Genomic DNA, 24977 nt, shown 5'->3' with positions numbered 1-24977 from the left:
TTTATATAAATAACACGAACCTTCTGCATTTGTTTGCCACCTATGCCCTCCCCCCATGAGGTATTTTCATAAGTGTGCTAATTTTTTTTTTTTTTTTTTACAGCAACATGTAAAAAAATTGGCATAGTGGCACTTATGGAAATACCTCGCAGGGGGAGGGCACATTGGGCAAACAAACATAGAAGGCGTGAGTTATTTGCATAAAAATACGGTATATCAATCTTATAAGAGTGCTGCCACAAAATAACAAGTAAGATTTTTTTAGAGAAAAATCAATAAAGACATATAATATTTTATTATATGCCCTCTAAACAAATACAAGTTCAGAGTGGCCATTACAATGTGAAAATGAAGTAAATCTAAACAAATACAAGTTCGGAGTGACCATTACAATGTGAAAATGAAGTAAGGTTTTATTCATTTCCAATACATTATCTTTACTGAGAATAGTTTCCTTTAAGCTTTAAAGTGAACAAACATTTATTGAGGACTTGGTATTTGTAGGCACTGGGTTTTGTGAAATAATTGTATGTTTATGTTTTGGGAAGAACATAAACATAAGGCCATGCTACCATGTATGACCTTGTGGGCTCTTTATTGATAAGAACTCTATTGATTAGAACTTAAAAAACAAAAAATATTTGATCGCTTAATTTTGAAATATTTCTTGAATTAGGAGACCAGTTTTAAATTTCTTAAGTAGAATTAAGTACACTCGTAATGTTGATATGTTGAATTAGTTGTTTGCTTGTAAAGTAGTGATTGAAAGACATTTAGTTTATTGATGAAATAGCATTTTCTATAAAGCAGTCATTTCCACTTTCAGGAACCAGATTTTATTGATGATATAGAAGAAAAAACTATTAGCAACGAAGTAGAAATGGAATCAGAGGAGCAGATTGCAGAAAGGAAAAGGAAGATGGTAAGTTGGGAAATCAGTAGCTGCTTAATGCTGTTGCTTGGGCTTAGTGACAGCTGCTCTTCTCGTAGTAATTGTTGCTGCCATTATGTGGACTTCTACTGTTCTTTGTCTGAAGTTAGCACCTTTGAATCCTTGATGTGCCACTGAGTATTCTAACTGGCTTTTTCATTACCATTCAAGTAACTTCCACTAATCTTTTGTATTTTTACTATGTATTAGACATTTAAGAATGTATGACATTTAAGTAATAATACTTTAAACATTTTTTGAAGCTGAGAACAATTAATAAATTTTAATGCCACATTACTGTTTAAAATGTCTTTCATTAGCTAAATTTTATTTTCTCTCTCCAGGATTTAATATAAAACAAGAACTGAACTTTAAAGCTTATAACAGCACCAAATAAATGGCTTATGCAAAGAAAAAAAAAACCCTCCCAGCCACCCCCCGTTTGGTAGCTACTTCCTTCTGTATTCTCATACTATCATAAAATAAGGTTTTTATTAAAATAAAGTTCGGGGTTCATGTTCCTTGTACTATTTATTTGTAAATATCGATACAAAAACTAGGACAAGATACTTTCTCACAAATCAATGGTAATTTAGTGTTCAATATGTTAAGAAAGTATTATAGTTAAGAAATTATTACATTATACTTTGAGTGCCCCAAGATTTGAAAATGAGCTCACAAACTAATGATCTTTGTGTAAGTTTCACTATTCCCTTGTCTCCTGTTTTAGTGGTTCTCATGCTGTATTCCAGGGAATCCCAAGTGTCATATACTTAGGGGTCTGATCTTTGAAAGTGGTCATTGTAGGCCTGCTTGATATAGGAAGATCACCTTGGTGGTCATCTTTTTAGTACTGATTCATTGCTGCTATTCACAATTGTGAAAACAATGCAGAACTGTTTCGTAGCCTCAAGATTTCAGAAACAGTGCTCTTTTGGGACAGGGTAGGGTAAGAGATAGGAGACAAGCAAATCAAGGAGAAAATACTGGAGGAGGTTGGTTATAAAGGAGTTCCTGTACCTAAAGAAATTATCTTGAACCTTTTTCAAGATACAATTACAGGTGAATTACCTATACCTGTCCAAATTCTGATGGCTCTTTCTTGACTATAGATTTTCAGTAGTTTTCATCCTGTTCCTTGCAGTTACCACGGTCTTGTATTTGTACTAATCCTGCAGAAACTTTTGGGAAAACAACTTGAGTATCATTAGTTACTGTATGAGGCATGTGTCTGGTACAAGGAGAAACTTTTTACAACTTAATAATGGGCTATTAAGAACCACTTGAAAAAAGATATGGAAAAAAAAAAAATCTGGAGGTTCATTGTATGCCCACGAAATATTTTACTTAGATTGCTTTCTATTTAAAAGTTGATATGAGTATGGAGCTACTTTTATAACATATCCTCCTGTCAGTGCTGAGAAACTTAGTGGCATTTAGAACATTCTCATTCCCAGTTCCCAGAAGAAAATGGATACCCTTTTGTTGATGCAGAACTTGGTGGAACTTAAAAAAACAAACGCCATGGCTTACTTGGGAATCCATTTTTGGTTGGTCCTGTTGATTGTGCTTATAAACATGCTGTATTAATGTAGAAGAACACCTCAAAGTTTTTACATCCATCTTAGCATATTCATTCTAACATCTGCCACTAATGTGGCTGTAAAATTAGCTATTTCTGTGGGACTGAAATGTGGAAAACTTGAGAAGTGTGCTTATAACTTGTCTGGTATTATGAAAGGATGTGAAATAAAAATTTAAAAATCTTCCTTTGGCTTCTTGACCAGTAACCCCTCAAAGTCATTGCAGTTCTATTATTTTTAATTGATACATTTCTGTTGATGTTTGAATTACTGAATTTTTGGATATACTCAATCAGCAGAACACAAGAACATGCATCCTAGAATTCCTAAGCAATTAGTATTTTTTTCCCGCAAAGTCTGAAGGCCAAAATACTTGGTTTTGAAAAGTTTAAATATGAATCAGTCACTATTTTTCTAGCGTTTGTGGTATTAGTTAGATAAACGAAAGATAAGGTCAAGTCAAAAAGTGGCAACTAAAAAAAAAAACGGACAACTAAAACTGCACAAAGTGAAAATGTTAGTCATGATGCTACTCCAGAGAAATTTGTTAAACTGATAGAAATCACCTGTGACAGAACATTATGGGTATAATAGGAGATACTAGCTACCATGTATATTTATCAGATTGTGATAAAAGGAGTCAGTCATACCCTTCTTCTCAGATATGAAAATGTGAAAAAAAAAATGTAATCTATGAATTTAAAAGTACTTCAACTCATCTTTTTGTAGTGTAGCTTGAACAGTATGAAACTGCTGGTATTTGACTATTTCTACCTACACAAATGGCAGTTTCACACAAAAGATAATATTTAGTATCTTGTTCAGTCTCTAAAAATTGTACCAGTGGATTTATGTATTTTGGTTGCTGACTTTGCTTCTTTTTGATGAGAATGGAAGACAAAACAACATCTCTGCCTTCAGGGGCATTTACAACTACACTGTAGCAAGAGGAGGTAACCAAACCCATTGCTGTCCAGTGGATTACCCTATAGGACAGGGTAGAACTGTCCCAAAGGGTTTCAAGGCTGTAAATCTCTATGGAAGCAGACGGCCACATTTTTCTCCTGTGAAGTGGCTGGTAGGTTAGAACCGCCAACCTTTCAGTTAGCAGACAAGTCCTTAACCACTGTGCCACTAGGACTCCTAGAAGTGGTAAAAAACCAAAAACTAAATCTGTTGCTGTTGAGTCAGTTCTGACTCATAGTGACCCTATAGGATAGAGAACTGCCCTATAGGGTTTCCAAGGAGCAGCTGGTGGATACAGACTGCCAGCCTTTTGGTTATCAGCCGAGCTCTCAACCACTGCGCCAGTAGGACTCCTGGCGGTAAAGGAGACATGGTAGATCACTTATTGCTAAGGAGGATCAGAGACTTTCATGAACTAGGTAGTATTTATGATAGACCTTATGAGTAGGGTTTCAACAAGTACAAATTTACCTGCATGTAGAAGCAAACTGGTGGCTAAACTGTATAGAACTGAATGGTTGCTTGCTTCACCAGGGGAGATAGGCTAGAGATAAGATGTGATTAATCATTTTTGGCTAGGATTATAACTGGCTGTGTGTGTGTTGCGGGGGAGTGTAGGGAAATAAGGTTGGTTAGAGACCACAAGAAGTGTTAAATGATTTCACGAAAAAACGTCAAATCATTTTCTTTGGTCTTTTTTTTGTGCTTTAGATGGTTTACACAGCAAATTTCTCATTGAATTAATACCTGTATTGTTTTGTGACATTGGTGTCCAACTCCACGATGTGTCAACACTCTCCTCGACCTTGGGTTCCCCCTTACCTGCTTTCCTGCCCCCTCCAGCCTTCACGTCCTTGCCCCCCTAGGCTGGTGTGCCCATTTAGTTTCCTTTTATGGGTTTGTCTGATTTTTGGCTGAAGGGTGAACCTCAGGAATGACTTCAGTACTGAGTTACAAGGGTGTCCAGGGGCCATACTCTCGGTGTTTCTCCAGTCTCTGTCAGACTAGTAAGTCTGGCCTTTTTTTGTGAGTTAGGATTTTTTTCTGCATTTTTCTCCAGCTTTGTCCAGGACCCTCTATTGTGATCCCTGTCAGAGCAGTCAGTGGTGGTAGCTGGGCACCATCTAGTTGTGCTGGACTCAATTTGGTGGAGGCTATTAGTCCATTAGTCCTTTGGACTAATCTTTCCCTTGTGTCTTTGGTTTTCTTCATTCTCCCTTGCTCCAGACAGGGTGGGACCAGTGAAGTATCTTAGATGGATGCTTACAAGCTTTTAAGACCCCGGCTGCTGCTCACTGAAGTAGGATGTAGAATATTTTCTTTACAAATTATGTTATGCCAATTGAGCTAGGCGTCCCCCGAGACCTTGGTCCCCAGCCCTCAGCCCAGCAGTTTCAGTCCCTCAGGGAGTTTGGATGTGTCTATGGAGCTTCCGTGACCTTGCCTTGTACAAGTCGTGCTGGCTTCCTCAGTATTGTGTGCTGTCTTACCCTTCACCAAAGTTACCACTTACCTGTTGTCTAGTGTTTTTCCCTCCCCACTCCTCCCCTCCCTCGTAAGCATCAAAGATTTTTTCTTTTGTGTAAACCTTTTCATGAGTTTTTACAGTAGTGGTCTCATACAGTATTTTCCCTTTTGGTGATTGATTTATTTTCATGCAGCAAAATGCCCTCCAGATTGATCTATGTTGTGAGGTATTTCACAGATTCATCATTGTTCCTTACTGTTGCATGGTATTCCATTGTTCGTATGTACCATAGTTTATCCATTCATCTGTTGATGGGCCCTTAGGTTGTCTCCATCCTTTTGCTATTGTGAATAATGCTGCAGTGAACATGGACGTACATATTATCTATTTGAGTGATGGCTCTTATTTCTCTGGGATATATTCTAGAAGTGGGTTTGCTGGATCTTACAGTATTTCTATTTCTAGCTTTTTGAGGAAGCACCATATCATTTTCCAAAATGGTTGTACTGTTTTGCATTCCCATCAGCAGTGCATCTGAGTTCCAATCTTCCTGCAGCCTCTCCAACATTGTTTTGATTTGTGCCGGTAATGTCGGGCTGAGATGGTATCTCATTATAGTTTTGATTTGCATCTCTCTAATGGCTAGTGATCGCTAGCATTTCCTCATGTATCTGTTAGCAGCCTGAATGTCTTCTTTAACATTTCCTCTTCCCTCCATTTTCTCCGTTTTTTGGTACCTTTTCCCCCCCTTAAAGCTGATTGCTAATTGAAAGGTTGGTGGTTCGAAACCACCAGTGGCCTCTGTGGGAGGAAGATGTGACAGTCTGCTTCTGTAGAGATTTACAGCCTTGGAAACCCTGTGGGGCCGCTATGACTTGGCATCAATTCAACGGCAGTGGGTTTAAGAAGTTCTTACCTGCTTATAGAAGCAGACTTGTGGCTAAATTGCATAGGACTGAATGGATAGCTATTGTACATTTCCACTTTAGCTAGTAAGAGATAATTCTTTGGCAGTACATTAAAACTGATTTGGGAAAATCTTACAGTAAGCTCAGTTAAGCTATGGCATTGCAAATACAGTAGGCTGTACAGACTCACCTAACTCCAAACCAGAGCACCACTCATCCCCCAGTTACATGGTAGCTAAGGTGGGATTAGGTGGTTATAGCCTCACCAGAGGGCATGTGGAAGGGGGTTAGATATTGTTATTGAACAAGTGATCATTTAAAAATATACTTTTCACAGATTATAATGAGGCTTCCTTCACCTCCCCCATTTATAATGGCATGAAAAAACTTCCTATACAGTATTTTTAAAATAATATGTTTTCAAGTTTTCTATAACCTCATTAATGGTAAGTGTCCTGGGAATACGGTCTTGGTAATACTTGATGGCCGATTATACAGTCAGATTGCTTAACTGAAGTCCATAGGTCTTTCCATTTAGGAGAGTACAAACGTGAGAGACAACTTATCAAGCAACTAAGATAGTCCATCTATGTATATATATAAAATCTCACTAGAATATAAGCTCTACGGGTGCAAAAAATTGTAGTTTTATTATTGTCATTGTCCTGGTTCCTAGGGGAGAAAAATGCTTGCCTTTTATAAAACTAGATGCTCAGTAAATGTTCACAGCAGCCAGTTCGGGAAAGATAGGTAACACCCTTAAGTGTGAACTAAATGAAGCTTCCTATGGCCTGGGTTAAAGAGCCCTGGTGGCACAATGGCTAAAGTGCTCAGCTGCTAATCTATAAAGGCTGACGGTTCAAAACTCTGCCAGCTGCTACATGGAAGAAAAGACCTGACAATCTGCTCCCGTAAAGATTATAGCCTAGGAAACCCTATGGGGCAGTTCAACTGTAGAATTGCCCCATAGGGTCACTATGAGTTGGAAAGCAAGTGGATGGCATACAAAAACAACACAGTCCATGTAGTGTCCTGGAGACCTTGCCAGGATGCAGAAATTTCTTGCCACAGTTTACTCAGTCCTCATCACTCATATCAAAAAGTATTCCACAGAACTCTTTTAATCTGAGATGTTCTATGAAAAAGAGAGTGCTTTGGCCAGTTGAGTTTAGTAAACACTACCATATCCCCAGCTTTGAGATTCCCAGGGCACATTGTATGTTTAAAAACCCTTGAGAAATTCTGTTTTAAGATTTTAAGATAAGATGCTGGTTAATAATCTTTTTCTAAGGTCTGGCTTTCTGTCATCAGTGTTTAGGAACTGTAATTTTAAAGATGAGTAATTAAAAATATTATGGTATTGAATAGTAAAAGAGAGCCCACTTATTTTTATACATATTCTGTTAAAAATTAGGATATTCAGCTTTAGCTGCTTTGATCAAGATTTCCAAAATCTTGTTTTAAATTCTTCCAGTTTACATGACTTCAGGTAACAGTGATGCATGTTTTATATATGTTCAACTCTTACTCATTTAACAAAAATTTGAGTGTCTGCTATATGCTGAGCACCATTTGAGGCACTGGGTATTGATACACTGGTGAGCAAGAAAGGCAAGGTCCTCACTCTGGAGAAGTTTTCATAGAGGACAAAATGCAGGGAATAATGAATATCAAGTAGTAAACAGTACTATGAAGATAAAATAAATCATTGTATGATGGAGAGGAACTAAGGATACCACACAAGCCATACTTACATTGGAATGATTTTCATTGGTAACCAGTAATCTTACTCATTTTTTAAAGACTGATAAATCTCTAATTGATAAAAACGGTAAGGAAGTACGTTTGCATAAGGAACGTTTTAGTTTCTGTACTATTTCAAGACTTTAGGCTAATTTGGCATGTGGGCTCTGGCATTTCCCTTCCTTTTAATATTTTAGGCAGTATTTATTTTCCCCTTTTAAGAAAAGCTACTTCCTAGCCAGTGGCAAGGTAGAGGAGTAAATCAGGAGTCCATAGATGCCCTTGTTCATTTTCTGTTTCCTTCTCAATTCATAGACCCGACTACTAGCAGACTTCCCTCTAAAGCTACTATGGCATCCATAAATTCGTAAACTTATTTTTACTCACTTTCAAGTTATCAGCTATGTTTCTCTAATTGGGGTGAATAATAACAATTTACTCATTGAAGTTTCAGTTGCAATGTTGTATAAATAGTCTACAAATGTATATTTAAGTGCTGTTTATATATCACACTGAACCTAAGTGGAAGCATCAATTCCCTATTATGTAACCCTTGGACTATACAGACCTTAGTTTTCTACATCTGTTGAACAGGAGGCTTAGACAAGATCTCTGTAATTTCGTCCAGCTATAAAGCTGTAAGATTTCAGGTTGACTTTGTTTCAGTGTTTCTACTTTGAAGCACATAGTTGGAATAAAAATTCTCAAAATACCCACCCCTCAAGTGATGAAATCCTATAAAGGGCTATTATTAAGCAGACTTTTTTTTCTTACAGGAAATTACAATACTCCGTATTTGCTGTTGTAAAGCCATAAACTAAGATACATGTCATAAAAGCAACCTGTAGAAAGATCTCACCCAACACTCAAGCATTAATGGTGTATCAGAAACTAATGCAGTATTCCTAAAAGGCAACCATGTCTGATTCTAATTGTGTATCAGGTTCTATCTATTGTCCAGCTCACAGATAATAAAACGGCTTTGAGTTCTGGACGAATCACTGGCTGGGAGTCATGGTTATAGAATATGCAGATCATAGTAGTAGCTGTATGTGAGAAGTGTGATCTAAATTACATCAAGCACAGGTGTTAGGGTCTATGTAAAATCTGCTGAGGGGTTAAAAAGGTCTCGGAATTTCTCTAATCAGCTACAGTGAGCTGCAACTCCTTCAAGCTATATATACAACTGTTGTTTTTCAGTTAGATCTATAAAATGAGTGGTAAATTCTCAGTCATTAGATACTGTACATTTAGGTATATGTCAGTGTATTAGATGCAGCGGTGAATATAAAGCTGAATGACACGAACCTTAAGGAATTTAAAGTAGGTGGATGCAATAATGTTTTATTTCATGTTGAAAATCAAAGATGTGTTTACATACCCATATAGTGTTTTTGTGCTTTAAGATGAAACTAGGTTAAAACTACTACAAAATCTGTTTAGTGCTTTCAGCTTTATTCTTTTACTCAGTTAACAGTTCCAGTAATTGCTTTATGTGTAGTATGTCAGTGGTTGTTATTAGAAGAGTAAATTGGGAGCAAGGAAACTTGATTATTTCTCTGCTTTTGAGTGAGTTATTTAATGTACATGGGCTTTGGTTTCTTTAGTAGAATAGAATGAGATTAATTTTTAAAGACCCTGACCAGCTCTAAAAAATTTTGAATCATCCCTAAGATTTTGCTTTGACTACCATTTACTTGTATTGTTTACAAGGAAGTTCAGTTTTTAATTGAATGATTTTGGGTCTTTACATCATAGAATTTTATTCTGGCCCTCACCCCCACCATTGAAAACAAGTGAATGTTGAACTATGTCAAAGAAATGTCTTTTGGCATAAATTCATATTTATCTTACAGAACCCTGGATAATGATACAGAAAGTTTCTTCCTAGATGCCTGCCTTATGGGTAGCTTTTTTCTTTTGTATATAAAATGATTCCTGCTCCTTTTAGGCAAGTTGTCCCCCGTCCCCCCCGGAACAATATACTTTTCCCACATTTATTTTTTTTAAAGAGATGTAACTACCCCCCAACCTGGTTCATCAGGTGAAGCTATTTAAAAAATGATTTTTAGTTAACCCAGATTTCCGAATTTAGGGTTTTAGAAAAACCCTAATACACAGGAACAGGAGTCCCTGGGTGGCGCAAATGGTTAAGCACTCAGCTACCAACTGAAAGGATGGTGGTTCAAGTCCACCCAAAGGCACCTCAAAAGAAAGGCCTGGTGATTTACTTCCCAAAGAGTAGTTTTCACAGCCACTGAAAATCCTATGGAGTGCAATTCTACTCTGAAACACATGGGATTGCTGTGAGTCAGAAGCAATTCGACAGCAACTGTCTAACAGAAACAGGGTTTTTAAGAGAGCGACATGAGACAAAAATGGGTCAAGGAGAATAGTTAAGGAAATTTGAAAGACCTGAGACACAGAATTGTCTAAAAAAAGAATTTAGCTTTAAAACTTCCAGTGTGCAGTAAACAAGAGCGAGCGTATTTTGCAGATGCTATTTAGTTTGATTTGATTACCCATCCCAGACTAGGAGAAAGCTAAGATGCAGATATGTATCCATGAACAAGTAATCTTACCTCTTTGGACCTTAGTTCCCTGGGTGAGGATAACACTTTTAAAAGAGTAGCACATTTGTTGTGTGGGAATTTGCTGTATCAATTTAGAAATTTATAAGCATTCTCAGAGGAGTTTTGTTGGCATACTGCTTTGTTCCTTTACTGAGCTTAACAAAAAATACAAGAAGAAGTAAGCAGTAGTTTCCAGAGTGTAGGTGTCTTGAATCTCTGCTGATAATTACTGGAACTAAAGCTCCAATGTTGACAAGACCATGCAGCCAGACCTTGAGTTTCTGATCTTTCTTTCTTTCTTCCCCACATCAATGACAATAAAGGAGGAAAGACAAATGGATCTGAGCCTCAGGACCTGGTTCTTTTCATTTGGAGAACTGGACAGTTGATGGACGTGCTTCCTGTTTCTGGTTGAGAGCTGAAGCATTTGCCAGGCCCACTGGTCAAGGCTCTGGGTCTTGCTTTTAATGTTCTCCATCCAAGGAGAACTGATGCTCAAAGCAACTCTTGCTGTTCCTCAGTCCCTGCCTTGAACTGTCAGTGTTAAGACAGGAAGAGCAGAAGGTAGAGGAATGCCTTATAAGGATAATGGAGGGCAAATGGGCTAAAGTAGAAATAATAATTAACACTTACAGAATGCCTACCATTTTTCCAAATACTGTTTGAAAACTTCATACATTTTCTATTTGAACTCGGTAACAATCCAGTGAAGTGTAAGTTACCACATTTTGTAGTCTCAGAAAGGTTTACTAATTTGTCTAGAGTGACAGAGACAGTAAATGACTGACAAGAGCCATGATTTGAACTCCACTATATGCTGCTACAGAATTTCAATAATATACTTACTCCTTAAGTGTATGAATTTTAGCTTTTCAATTTTACCTTAATAACTTTGAATCTTCTAAAAAGGCTGCATTCTGTATTATTAAGAAAAAAAGATTTTCAGTTTGGTAAAGCAAGGTAGTTTCTGAGGCTTTTGTTTTACTCATCATTAACAGTCATCCAAGAACTCCTTTCATGAAATGTATTTGTAACTGCAGGGCTTACTGAAATGATGTTTTGAATTCTAAAAGTTTGTTCAAAGACTATCTTATCTACCAATCACAGAAGTATTGTTGCTAACAGTGTTACAGTAATTTTTAAAATTTGCCATAAACATTTGGATTTTTTACTTTTACTTCCAAATAATATTTTGTCACTTAAAATTTAAATCTCCCAGACAAGAGAAGAAAGGAAAATGGAAGCAATTCTGCAAGCTTTTGCCAGACTTGAAAAAAGAGAGAAGAGAAGAGAACAAGCTTTGGAAAGAATCAGCACAGCCAAAACTGAAGTTAAAACTGAATGTAAAGATGCACAGATTGTCAGTGATGCTGAGGTTATTCAGGTATTACTATTCAGGTCTAGTTCTATTTTCACTTAAGCACCTTCCAGTAAAATTTCTCCACATGATTTAATTCTGTCTATGAGGAATTTTTAATGAAGTCACACATTAGCCTTTCAATAGGATTTTTCAAATCCTGTGAGAATTTAGAGCTGAGATATAAGACTGTACTTTATTTTTAAGAGTAAGAAAGTTTTTAATTATGTGAAGTTAGTATATGCCAGAATTCATAAAGAAATGTGAAAGGTAGTTTCTGAAGTAGATTAATGTTTTAGGTTTCAGCTTCTTTCTTATATAAACATAGTATCTACGTTTCTGTTCTCTTGTATTTTGAATTAGGAACAAGCAAAAGAAGAAACTGCTACCAAGCCAACCCCTGCCAAAGTGAATAGAACTAAACAGAGAAAAAGTTTTTCTCGGAGTAGGACTCACATTGGACAACAGCGTCGGAGACACAGAACTGTCAGCATGTGTTCAGATATCCAACCATCTTCTCCTGACATTGAAGTTGCCGCCCAACAAAATGACATTGAAAATGCTGTCCTTGCAATAGAACCTGAAACGGAAACTGCAGTAGCTGAAATAATTCCTGAAACTGAAGTTCCAGCGCTTAATAAATGTCCTACAAAGTACCCTAAAACAAAGAAGGTATGATTCTTAATGAATGGAATAAGATCTCAGTTTTCTAACAACAGTGTCTTATATTATTGTTTTAAAAATTCAATTTATAATGTCTCATTATGAACAGAGTGATAGACATAATTTTTATACTTGCAGATTTTTACACTGAGACTTGCTGTTTTAGCGAGACTGAAATCAGTTGCATTTTATATATCTATATAAATATTAGCATTGGGTGAAGTTATTCAGTATGTCAAGATGTCCTTTTAGTATTACAGTTCATCATTATTCAAATAATTTTGCCTATGTTATATAGTAAATTTATACTTCTCTGAAACAACTGGTTTTAGATGTGTTATCCTTCTTGGTATTTTTTTAAATAAATTCCATTGTATAGGTAGATTACAAGAATTAAATGTGAATAAATTGTTGATTTCAACAGAATGTACTAAGAATGTGAAAACTTTTAAAGAAGTGTAGTTTTAGATCAATTCATGAATAAAAGTCTTTGAAAAACTACTGTCAGATTGAATGAACTGATATATGGAAAACTATACATAGGGTTAAACCAACCTGAGCTTCACAGCTCAGGAATAACAGAATAGCCTTATGAAGCTTCTGTTTTTCTTCTACTCTGACTGAAGTAGAATACAGCAGACTGGAGCAGAAACACCAAAGTAGTCATCCTTAGGCTATTTGGGGAGGGAGGTGGATCATAAACATTTGTTTCACACACTTCTGTAACAAAATACTTTGAAATGTCATTTGTCTTTGTTCTTACATAATCAGTATAGTTTGTAGGTGTGTTGCTAAACCGAGAAGTAACTTTAATGGCAGATGCTCAGTAACTTACCTGCTGTACCGTCATCACCGGGTTACTGAGAGCTGGGATCTAAACACAGCCCTCTCCATGTTCTCTACCACATGCTCTCTACTGCACCACATAGCTTGAGCAAGCAAACCAATACTTTAAAAATGAGCTGTCATTTTTGCCCAGCTTGGAAGGAAAAGAAACAATTCCATCTTTTCTTTGTAATTTGGATCAGTGAAAAGGAAAAAATTCAGGATAAAAGAATGTAAGAAGCTGCTTTCTCAATAGCAAGTATCTAACCGGCATGATCCCTATTTAATTAAATGACTATTACTGTGATACTGAAGCTGATTTAAATTCCTAGTTTGATGTGGGCTCCTGCCTGTCCCTGGTCTGAGATGTGGGCTGCTATCTATGTCCTGATTCTCTTAAGAAGCTGCTTTTGGCCAAAGGTTCTGTGTATGGTATTTTGTTATTTTAGACAACATACTGTTTGACAGAGTAGGGGAATCAAATAATCATGATTTCCCCTAAAATAAAGGCTTCATTCACTTTAATAATACATAGCACTTACTTACTTTCTGCCAGATGCTGTTCTGGCATACGTTGGTGGCATATAGCCAGTAAAAACTGAATTGTATATATTGTATATCAAAGAATTGCAGAATAAGAAAATGATTTGAGTGAATTTTGAAAGCGCGGGAACATAAGAGATATTCAAACCCCTTACTCACTGATTCTCAATGCCGACAGCTTTTTTTTCCTAAGACGGCATTTTCCCAAGAGCCTTACATATGTTAACTGTTGTAATTCTCACAACCCCATTTGTAAAGCTAGGTTCTATTATGACTCATTTTACAGATAAGGTAACTGAGGTGTAGAAAGATTATATAATTTGCTCAAGGTCACAGTGTAAGTATCACACCCAGGCAGACTCCATGTGCTTCTCCACTACCTTCTATTGCTTGTCATAGAATAACGTACTTCTGTACACATACAAGAAATGCCAGCAAGATGCCAAAATATTCATAGTGGTTACTTCTGGAAGATAAAATGTAGGCTGTTTTTTTAATGTGTGTTTCTGAATGTGTGTGTGTATACACACACACACACACAGTACTATTTTCCCAAATTGTCTATAAATTACATTTACAATATAAAGGAGTATTATTTGGTATCTAGATAGAAAAGATATGAATGCCCAGACAGCAAACAAAACAAGTGCTTGTGCTGACAAACATAATCTTAAATTTGAGTAATCATTAATCAGTTATCATTCAGAGGATAGCCACTAAAGACTGAATTATGTATACTGTCTATCAAAGTATCAGCAGAATTAAGAAAATGATTAAGTGAATTTTCAAAACATCAGAGAGAGTCAAACCCCTTAAATCACTGATTCTCAATGCTCACAGCTTTCTTTGAACAGTATGTGCCATGGCCTTACCTCCTGAAAAGCACTGCTTAAAGTCAGAGTTTAAACTGAACTTTTTTTTAACCTGTAACAGAAGCAGCTACAAACCTAAATTTAATGTTTGTGTTTATTAATTGGCACTGAAGCCTCCTGAGATTTTACTGTACTAAAAAGCATTAGTGTTTTTATGTATATAAATTTAAATAGCAATCATGCATTTTGTTCCTACAGAATAGTATTGTGTAAAAAATTTTAGGAATAACAGATGAGATAATCAAGGAAATGTTGAGTCACTTGTATTATTTGGACATCATTTGTTAATTATTTACTCACCATATCACTTTAAAATATTGATTTCAAATTTATTAGAATATTCTATATAGGAGGATCTGTGTAATTATATATATAGTGATCCAAATTTTTCTTTTCTTTAGCACTTGGTCAATGAATGGTTAAGTGAGAAGAATGAGAAGACAGGAAAACCTTCAGATGGTCTTTCAGAAAGGCCTCTGCGCATAACTACAGATCCTGAAGTGTTGGCTACACAGCTCAATTCTTTACCAGGTCTCACTTACAGTCCCCATGTATACTCTACTCCTAAGCATTATATTCGATTTACTTCACCATTCCTTTCAGAAAAAAGGAGAAGAAAAGAACCTACTGAAAACATTTCTGGCTCATGCAAGAAGGTAAACTTTTCTTGGGATATAAAAAACTAGGCTGAGCCAAATACCAGTCTCATTCCTTACTATCATCCCTAGTAGTGAAATGCTTTTGGAATCTGCTCTACATTTATAGGCCATGTAATACAGCTAAAAATTGATTTTTATCCATTTGTTGTTTTATGTATTCCAGCGATGGCTGAAACAAGCTTTGGAAGAAGAAAATTCTACAATTTTACATAGATTTAATTCACCCTATCAAGAAAGATCCAGAAGTCCTACAGTCAATGGTGAAAGTAAAAGTCCACTACTATTAAATGATAGCTGTTCCCTTCCAGGTAGAATTTCTTTTCAGTATTGTTTTAGTGTGAGGAATGTGGCAAGATTATACATAGCTTCTTAACAGGCATATTCTAGTTACTGCTGTGTTATTTCAGTAACAGTTCACGTTGTCATGTTACTTTCTCTTTTCTGTCCTCCAGCCTTCTTGATGAATATAGACATAAAAACCTTAATTTGCAATACCATGTTTGTTGTGATTTATGGTTGAATTTTTGGCCTGTTTTGGCTTTTGGATTGGCTGCTGTGCAGATAGATTGAAAAGGACTCTAAGAAATCAGTTAAAGTAACACCAGTACTTGTAAGATTTCTCTGAAACCCTTAGGCCTGTAAGCCTTCAGACAAGATAATATTTGCTAATAGTGAAGTTAACTAATTTGGAGGAGACTGCTTTATGTTAATACTATCTTAAAAACCATGAAATTTAGATTGGAGGGGGGAGTCATCATAACTAGTATTGTTGATGTTTTCATCTTTTTTAGAATGTAGTATATTATAGATTACAGCAAATACCAGCAGTGTAATTTCTTACAAATTTTCACCAACAGATTTAACTACACCACTGAAAAAACGAAGACTTTATCAGTTACTAGATTCTGCTTACTCCGAAACCTCCACACCTACTCCTTCACCCTATGCTACACCAACTCACACAGATATTACTCCTATAGACCCATCATTTGCTACTCCTCCACGGATGAAATCAGATGATGAAACTTATAGAAATGGTTATAAACCTATATATTCACCAGTTACCCCAGTGACTCCTGGTACACCAGGAAATAGCATGCACTTTGAGGTAAGAAATGTAAATGAACTAGTGTGCTTGGTAGAAAAAAGGTTTTCAGAAACTAACAGAGAAAACTGGGAACAAGCACTTAATGTTAATTGAAACTTTTTCATTAAAATAAGTTGCTTACTGATACACAGTCAGACTAAGTGACATGTATCAAATTTACCTTAAAGCATATATTTTATTTGGGGAATGGAAATAAAATAGACAAGTCTAAAACCAAAGTCTGTAGTAGTTTCTCATTTTAAGTTTTCATTTCTATAAATAATCATGGCCTTGGCAATATATTTTAATTATCACTTCTAATTTTTTTTATATAGAATATTTCTTCCCCAGAAAGTTCTCCAGAAATTAAGAGACGCACTTATAGTCAAGAGGTAAGGAGTTACAGAAAAAGGTGAATTTTTCCTAGTATCATTATTTTGCTTAAATTATTGGTAGATTTTAAAATAAGCAGTATCAAGCTGTGGTTATTTGTGTAATTTTTTTTTTTAAATTCTATAAACAGGGATATGACAGATCTTCAACCATGTTAACACTGGGGCCTTTCAGAAATTCTAACTTAACTGAAATGGGTCTGCAAGAAATAAAGACTATTGGTTATACCAGCCCAAGGAGTAGGACCGAAGTCAGTCGACAGTGCCCTGGAGAAAAGGAACCAGTAACAGACCTTCAACTGGGACTCGATGCAATCGAGCAAACTGCCTTACATAAAACCATGGAAACACCTACACATGACAGGACTGAGTCTACCAGCCAACTGGAATCTACTCATTCTGGACGGGCCACGTTATATTCCTCATGGGTAAAGAGTCCTGATAGAACAGGAGTTAATTTCTCAGTAAACTCAAACTTGAGGGATCTGACACCCTCACATCAGTTGGAGGTTGGAGGAGGCTTCCGAGTAAGTGAGTCAAAGTGCCTGATGCAGGATGATACTAGAGGCATATTTATGGAAACAGCTGTGTTTTGTACTTCAGAAGACGGGCTTGTATCTGGTTTTGGACGGACCGTTAATGACAATTTGATTGACGGAAGTTGCACACCCCAGAATCCACCACAAAAGAAAAAGGTTACAAATTTAACAATTTATACTCTTCTTAATAGTGTTTTTTTATAAGTCTGAGGGTAATGAGTAGCTATAATGTATATTATGTAAGGCATTCGTAATTTAGTTATTCGAGTTATATTTTTGATGTCATTTTTAAACGTTTTGTAAATGCTCACATAATTGGAAAATGTTTACATAAAAAGTAAAAAAATTCTAATGATTTAGAAAATTCTTGAAAAGGAGCATGGTTTCAGAGACCAAAATTTCCAGATATGATTTATTTCACCAAATGAGTAACTTTAATACCTGCTTCCAACCAAATAGAGTTGAATGTTATTTATGCTCTTTTCACCCTTACTTTACATAGAATGGGGAGCCCTGTATAGAAGAAATGCCTCCTTCCTCATTCGTAATATCTATATAGTACTTAAGAACATGGATGGAAGAGTATTTTGAAAATTATTGTACTAATAGATAAGTATTATATGAAAAATAAATAAGTGGTATTATTAGCAATGTAAGTCCCCTGATTTAGCACCATTATTTGGTTGGCAGATATATTGAGACAATTAGAATGCCTTGTTTCAGAGGAAGGAGAAAAACTACAACACTTGTTTTGTTAACAGGCTTATTGCTTTGCAAGTCAAAGAATTTTAGTGATGTGTGCTTTTAATTTTTATAACAGAGTCCAGTTGGCAACTTTGTGGGAAGCAATGTAGTATAGTGGAAAGAGCACGGGCTTTCAAGTAAGACCTAGGTTCGAATCCCGGCTCCAACACTCACCAGCTGTGTGACCTTGAGTGAGTGAGTTACTCAATTTCCTCATCTGTAAAATGGGGATGATAATATACCTATTTCATAGGGTTGTTGTGAGGATTAAATGAGATAATGTATGTAAACCATTTAGTACAATGCCTGGCATATAGTAGGCATTTGATAATTGTTAATTATTTGTTCAGAATCCAATTATTTTACGTAATTTTCCTAATGTAAATACAGTAATTTTTTTAAATAAAAAGAGTGATTATTCTGACATATGTAACAAGAATAAAAGATTTCCTTATCTTTCTTGCTTAAGGTTTCTCTATTAGAATATCGTAAGAGACAACGTGAAGCTAGGAAAAGTGGCTCTAAAGCAGAAAACTTTCCACTGGTTAGTGTATCACCTCATCCAAGTGGAAACTTGAACAGCACTGGTGATGGGTGTGCCAACAGTAGTGAAAATGGGGAGCAGGGAGAAAACACTGCTAGCCTACCTTTACCAACACCAGCTGCTGCTTATGCTACTTCTGAAGAAACCAGCAATAACTGTCCTGCTAAGGAAGCTTCTGCCAGTGAGAAGAATGAACCAGAAGTTCAATGGTAAAGCTGTTTTTAAAACCTAATTGGTGGCTTTAGAGCTACAAGAGATACAGCTTATAATTCAAGTAGTCTGTATCTTTATCATTCAGTCAGGATCTTAACTTTTTACGTAGCTGATTTTGAATGGAGCTGTATGTTACCCTGAAAAGAACAAGCTTTTGTTAATGAACTGCCTTCCTATTCGTTGTTCTTCTCCCAAGGCTAAGTAGATAGAGATGTGTGGCCATAATTTTGAAAGATCCTCCTTGCTGATAGGATTTCAAACCAGCTGAATATTTGTCATTGTTGTTAAAGGTCCGTTGTGTTTACTCTTATTCATTTTATTCACACACACGTATTCCTCTCCAGAAAACTGTTATCAGAGTCAGTATCTTGCAGTTTCCTTACAACCCCTTCCAGTTAGTTACCTTCAGAGAACCACCAAGTTTAGTGTTTCTTCAGTAGGAATAAAAGAAGCTAGATATAGGATGGGTCTTGGTATAGAGCAGGAGGCCACATTCCCTTTGTTCCCTTGTCCCCTTACCCCTAAGAGCTTCCTAGTAGCCTTACAATCCCAACACAAGTAATTTGTTACGGGTATATTTTGGTACCTTTGATAAACTGAAGTGATATTCTGAATATTAGCACATTATCCTTCAACTCCCCCCTTTGTCTTTTCACCAAGAAATTGCTGAAGACAAAGGAATTGAGTTTGATTGAGTTCTTCAAATAAATGGGGATAAGAATCTCAGAGTTGGGAGCTGTTAGCAAAAAAAAAAAAAAAAAGATTAGCTGGTTTGAAAGCTTAACACCAAAGTATTTTCCCAGTCAAGCAAAAGTCTTGCTCTGAGAGGACATACTGACCACTAAGAGCTTCTTCCAGTTAACAATAATGATTTTATTTTAAAGGACTGCCTCAACTTCAGTGGAACAAGTGAGAGAAAGGAGTTATCAGAGAGCTTTACTTCTCAGTGACCACCGAAAAGATAAAGACAGTGGTAAGTGAGCTTGTTCCTTCACCAAACAGTGGAATCAGCTAATCAGTCTGTATCCTTGTTCTTTGCAGTTCTAATGCTCTCTGGGTCTGCTTCTGCTTCATCTCTAGGGGGAGAATCACCATGTATCTCATGTTCACCGAGTCATGTTCAGTCTTCACCTTCATCTCATTCAAATCACATTCCCCAGTTGCAACCTAAGGGCCCAGTCCCTTCTTTCAGTGAACTTGCGGAAGGTCAGTAAGCAGATGACCTATCATGGTTATAATTTTAAACACCTTTTTAAATTTGAAAGAAGAAAGCAAGCCTTTATAAAAGTTGATTTGAATAGTACAATGTAAATTTCTTTGTGGTGTTAATAAAGACAAAATGTATCATGTAATTTTCCATTTACTTAGGTTTCTTCTGTTTTACAGACCTGGATCCTGAAAACCCAGAACCCACGACTACAGATGAATGTCCATCCCCAGATACTTATCAAAAGACTTGTAAAAGTCCTTCAAAAATGAGCAAGGTAATAACACTACACCCTTTGAAAGTAAAGTAGCCATTCAGAAAGGTTGATGTTAAAATGCAGTTGTTTCCTTTTTTGGCTGTCTGTACCCAAGTATCAGTTTGTGATTTCTAGATGCTTTTTCTCTGTCAAACACAGTTGTGTTAATTACTTTACTTATTATTCATTCTTGCACACTTCAATAGCTTACATTTTCTCTAAAAGTTCCACCTCTAGTCTAGTGGTTTCTAGGAAGTTCATACCTTTTTCATGAAATATTTGACCAACCAATTAAGGTTGAGTGACATTCATTTATAAGGAATAATGATAGCTCCGCTCCATCTTGGGCCATGAAGATGTGACAGTCCAGTGTGACAGATATAGCTTTGGCAACTACAGATTAGGAACCTGAGATTGTTTTTTTCTTCCCCCCAAGTAAAAGAACATCATATACATTTAAGTAGTCTATATTTGGATTACTTATATTTGAATAGAATATAAGGAAAATAAAAAAGTTTTAAAAAATTGAAAGTTTTGGGGGAGCAAGTTTAGTTACCTAAGCCAATTCATCATTAGGTTTGGTCTAGAAATTTCATTTATGGCATTCAAACTTGCTAACTGTTTATGGTTTTTAGGGTTCTTTAAGTTAAGCTCCAAAATAGGGTTCCTTACTTAGAGAAAAAAGGGCAGATTCAGTTTCAAAGACTATTATTTCCTTAACTTGTTTTCAATAAAAAGTAATTCAGGGAATTCAGTTTAAGCTCACTACAAGAGCTTATTGGACTACTGAAAAAAAAAACTGACTTCTCAAACCTGTCCTATTCTCTGTCCTTTTTTAAAAGTAATATTTAAATAACATTAAATACCCATCAGAATAAACCTCAGGGTACATAAAATGCTACATTTGTATAAATATATAAGGTTAATATGGTTTGTTATCTTTTTACAGCCTAGTTCACCTGGACCTATAGTTCCTGCTCAGCCACATGGGAAAATACTCACAAAGCCAGATTCCCATTGGGAGGCGACAGTTACTGTACCAGAAGCTGAGAATGGTGTTCACGTAAAAACAGAGCTCCAACAAAAACAGCTATCAAATAACACCCAAGCACTTTCAAAGAATCATCCTCCTCAGCCACACCTTCGCAGTTCATCCGAGCAACTTTCACAAAAGCTGCCTTCTGCACCAGTAAAGTTGCACTGTCCTCCATCACCCCACATAGAAAATCCTCCAAAGTCCTCGACGCCTCACACACCTGTACAGCATGGTTATCTTTCACCAAAGCCTCCTTCACAACAGTTAGGATCTCCCTATAGGCCTCATCACTCACAGTCACCTCAAGTTGGAACACCACAGCGAGAGCCTCAGAGAAATTTTTATCCAGCAGCACAGAACCTTCAAGCCAATACTCAGCAGGCAACTTCTGGAGCATTATTTACACAGACACCCTCAGGACAATCTTCAGCAACATATAGCCAGTTTAACCAACAAAGTCTGAACAGCACGGCACCACCCCCTCCACCCCCTCCGCCTCCTTCTTCTTCGTCTTACTATCAAAACCAGCAGCCGTCTGCAAACTTTCAGAATTATAGTCAGCTCAAAGGTAGTCTTTCCCAACAAACTGTGTTTACATCAGGACCAAATCAAGCACTTCCTGGCACCACAAGCCAGCAAACAGTTCCAGGACACCATGCTACTCCAGGGCATTTTTTGCCCTCTCAGAACCCTACTATTCACCATCAAACTGCTGCTGCTGTCGTCCCACCCCCTCCTCCACCACCACCTGCTCCAGGACCACACCTTGTACAACAGCCAAATTCCCATCAGCAACACTCTGTAGCACATGTAGTAGGGCCAGTTCATGCTGTGGCCCCTGGGTCACATATTCATTCTCAAACTGCTGGACATCATTTACCGCCACCTCCTCCACCTCCAGGTCCTGCCCCTCATCACCATCCACCTCCCCATCCTCCCACAGGACTCCAAGGTCTACAGGTACAACACCAGCATGTTGTAAATTCAGTACCCCCACCTCCTCCTCCACCACCACCTTCCAGTGTTTTGGCTTCTGGGCATCATCCCACATCAGCTCAAGCCTTACACCACCCACCTCCTCATCAAGGACCTCCACTTTTTCCTTCAAGTGCTCATCCAGCTGTACCACCGTACCCCTCACAAGCTACACATCATACCACTTTGGGACCGGGACCCCAACACCAGCCTTCTGGAACAGGGCCACATTGTCCATTACCAGTCGCAGGTCCTCATCTCCAGCCCCAAGGACCAAACAGTATTCCAACACCTACTGCTTCAGGGTTCTGTCCGCATCCTGGCTCTGTGGCCTTGCCACATGGGGTTCAGGGACCTCAGCAGGCATCTCCAGTGCCTGGACAGATTCCAATTCACAGAGCACAGGTGCCACCAACATTTCAGAACAATTACCATGGTTCAGGGTGGCATTAATGGACTCCAAAAACATTTTTTTTAAATGTTCTGTAAGATAAACTGTATATTTCATATGTACCTATCAAGGTACTTTTTAAAGCTTGTACATGAAACTTTGTATAAAAACAAAAACAAAACACCAGTGCTCTTTCATTGTATTTTTCCCATTTTTGCTTTTTAAAATTCCTTTTAAAATGTGCTGTTAAGCCAGTATTTAGGTATCTTTATTTTGTAAGTGAACATTCCAGCTGTTTTTCTGGCAGTAGATTTGATGCTACATGATCTTTAAATTTTATTGTTGCCGTTAAATTCATTTAGTGAATGTTTTCTGTATTATTTTATACATATGCATTAAGTACACAGATAAGTAATGGCACTATGAGGATTTTTTTTTTTTCTGTCAGAAGTTCTGTGGGTGCATCTTAGATTAAAAAAAAAAAAATGCAATACAAATTTTTATAGTTTGGTGTGGACATGGCCCGTTTTGTTTTATCGGTTATTTGCAAGCAAAATGTAATTTAATGTATAGATGATTTCTAATGTCTCCTGATAAACTGTAAATATTGCATTTCTTTTGCGTATATAACTGCTTACAGCTTTTCTCATTTGATATATAGCATTGTACATATGACAAGTCTTTTGCAAAACTGTGTGATTTCTGTGAAAGTAGTACAGTATATGACTTTAATTTCTTTTTTATTTTAAATATACTGTCACATTGAAGCACTGGTTGGGCATTTTAATTCATGTTAATAAATCACAATTATGTCAGTTTTACCAAATTGTCCCATACAACTTCTAAGATTGGGGTCTGGTTAGGTAAGTTACAACTGTAACAAAAGTTACAGTTTTCAAATACAGTTTGTAAGGAGGCTTTGATTTTCTGTAGTGACTACTACCTCACTTTAACGGCAGCAAGAGTCAGGAGGCAATAAGGGGTTGGTTGTTCCCACCGTGTTCCTAACTTGTCATTTTTGCAGGAACAAGAGCCATAGGACACTTCTAAATATTCATGCTATGCAAATTTTCTGACGTATCGGACATTATGAATCCATACTATTAATGCATTACACATGATACAGTTATAGACTGCAATTTATAACAACTCTGAAAATTAGTTTGCCTAAAAACATAGGAAAATTTAATTTGTACATTTTAGAACATGACTGAAATGTACCACTGAGTAATCAAAATGATTTTGAAAACCTTACCATTTACCACCTAGCTATAGTATAAAAACAAGTGGGAAATACCTTTTTTTAAAAATTTGGTTTGGGTTTATAAAACTAAAGGAAAAAGGCATTATTATTCTAAGATCTCTCAAGTGAACATTTTATTACTAAAATATAAAATGCTAATTATTACTTTGGAAAAATAAGAAATTCCCAGCCTTTGTCTTCTACCTCAGGAGGATAATTTAAGCGTATCCAATAGTAATGACAATATCTGTCAATACATTTTTCACTATCCAATTACCTGACATAATTTGGCACAGCACACTAATTTGTGCATCGGAGGAAAAAAAGAGACTAAAAATGACTGAGTAAGATTCGATAGTAAAATCATGTTTATACTTTTAATTTCCATTTCCTTTTGAAAATTAGCTAGTGATGATGGTGAGATTAACACAGCTCTTGTTAGGGCTCAATCCTAACCCTAAGTTTCAAGATTTAGAAGAACTTAGGTCAACTTTGCCATCCTTTACTTGTCAAACAAAATTCTACTTATGGTATTCACTAAAGAATTCGACTGAGAACTGGCTTCGCATCACCCACCTCAGATAGTTTCAAACATGGAATGCAGTTAACTACCATGGTGAAATATCAACATTCACCTCTTTAAAAGGATGATCCTTGTAAAGATTTTTAATTCCTCAGTTTTAAATTTGCCTACTACACCGAACAATGTATGCAGAAGCTTTTGTGTAATTCTTTTGACTCCTTGGTGAGGACATACGCGCTCTCAAATACTACCCTCTACAAAAATTTCACGAAAATTTTTTTTTAAATGGGAGGAAAAAATAGAATTTAATAAACAATTTCAACTACAGACGCAAACTGAAGGTTTTTTTTTTACCCTAGTAGCAACAGTGGCCTTACTTTCTCCTGTTAATCAGTTATGTCTGGCTCAGGTACAGGAAGCAGCAGCAAGTTAGTAAACCAGTTTTCACCTCAAAAATTTGTGGTTTTTTTTTTTTACAGCTCCTACATCCATTTTTTCTCTGCCTTTGGGCAATTCTGTCAGCCAACTGCTAGACAAACAGCTTCTGAATTTACTACAATCATGTATATCCTCCACTGCCTATCATTTTCCATGAAAACTTCACATAGACTAGAAAAGGGAAAAGAGAGGACATTCAACCAAACTCAATAAGCTGGCTATTCTAAGGTTTTGCATAACCAATGGTTCTCATTTAGCTTATATGCCTTCTTTATGAACAAGTTACCAAGACCCTGCT

At 36.6% G+C, this 24977-nt stretch overlaps 1 protein-coding gene across 10 annotated transcripts in view; it reads left to right on the top strand.

Moving 5' to 3' along the window:
- KMT2E (lysine methyltransferase 2E (inactive)) overlaps window positions 1-24596 on the top strand; it is an 87216-nt gene extending 62620 nt beyond the window's left edge. For all 10 annotated transcript variants that reach the window (XM_004382614.3, XM_023737072.1, XM_023737071.1 and 7 more), the window contains 13 exons: window positions 827-922; window positions 11392-11556; window positions 11893-12201; window positions 14834-15088; window positions 15255-15399; window positions 15949-16199; window positions 16514-16570; window positions 16702-17265; window positions 18323-18606; window positions 19495-19583; window positions 19691-19816; window positions 19997-20094; window positions 21023-24596. In XM_004382614.3, coding sequence (XP_004382671.1) covers window positions 827-922; window positions 11392-11556; window positions 11893-12201; window positions 14834-15088; window positions 15255-15399; window positions 15949-16199; window positions 16514-16570; window positions 16702-17265; window positions 18323-18606; window positions 19495-19583; window positions 19691-19816; window positions 19997-20094; window positions 21023-22537 — 3954 coding nt within the window. In that variant the 3' untranslated portion in view covers window positions 22538-24596. The remainder of the gene's footprint in view (window positions 1-826; window positions 923-11391; window positions 11557-11892; window positions 12202-14833; window positions 15089-15254; window positions 15400-15948; window positions 16200-16513; window positions 16571-16701; window positions 17266-18322; window positions 18607-19494; window positions 19584-19690; window positions 19817-19996; window positions 20095-21022) is intronic.
- The last annotated feature ends 381 nt before the right edge of the window (window positions 24597-24977 follow it).

The sequence above is a fragment of the Trichechus manatus genome, unplaced genomic scaffold, assembly GCF_000243295.1.
Source record: "Trichechus manatus latirostris isolate Lorelei unplaced genomic scaffold, TriManLat1.0 scaffold00096, whole genome shotgun sequence".
In the NCBI taxonomy this organism is placed as follows: Eukaryota; Metazoa; Chordata; class Mammalia; order Sirenia; family Trichechidae; genus Trichechus; species Trichechus manatus.
This window is presented reverse-complemented; position numbering and strand designations above follow the sequence as displayed.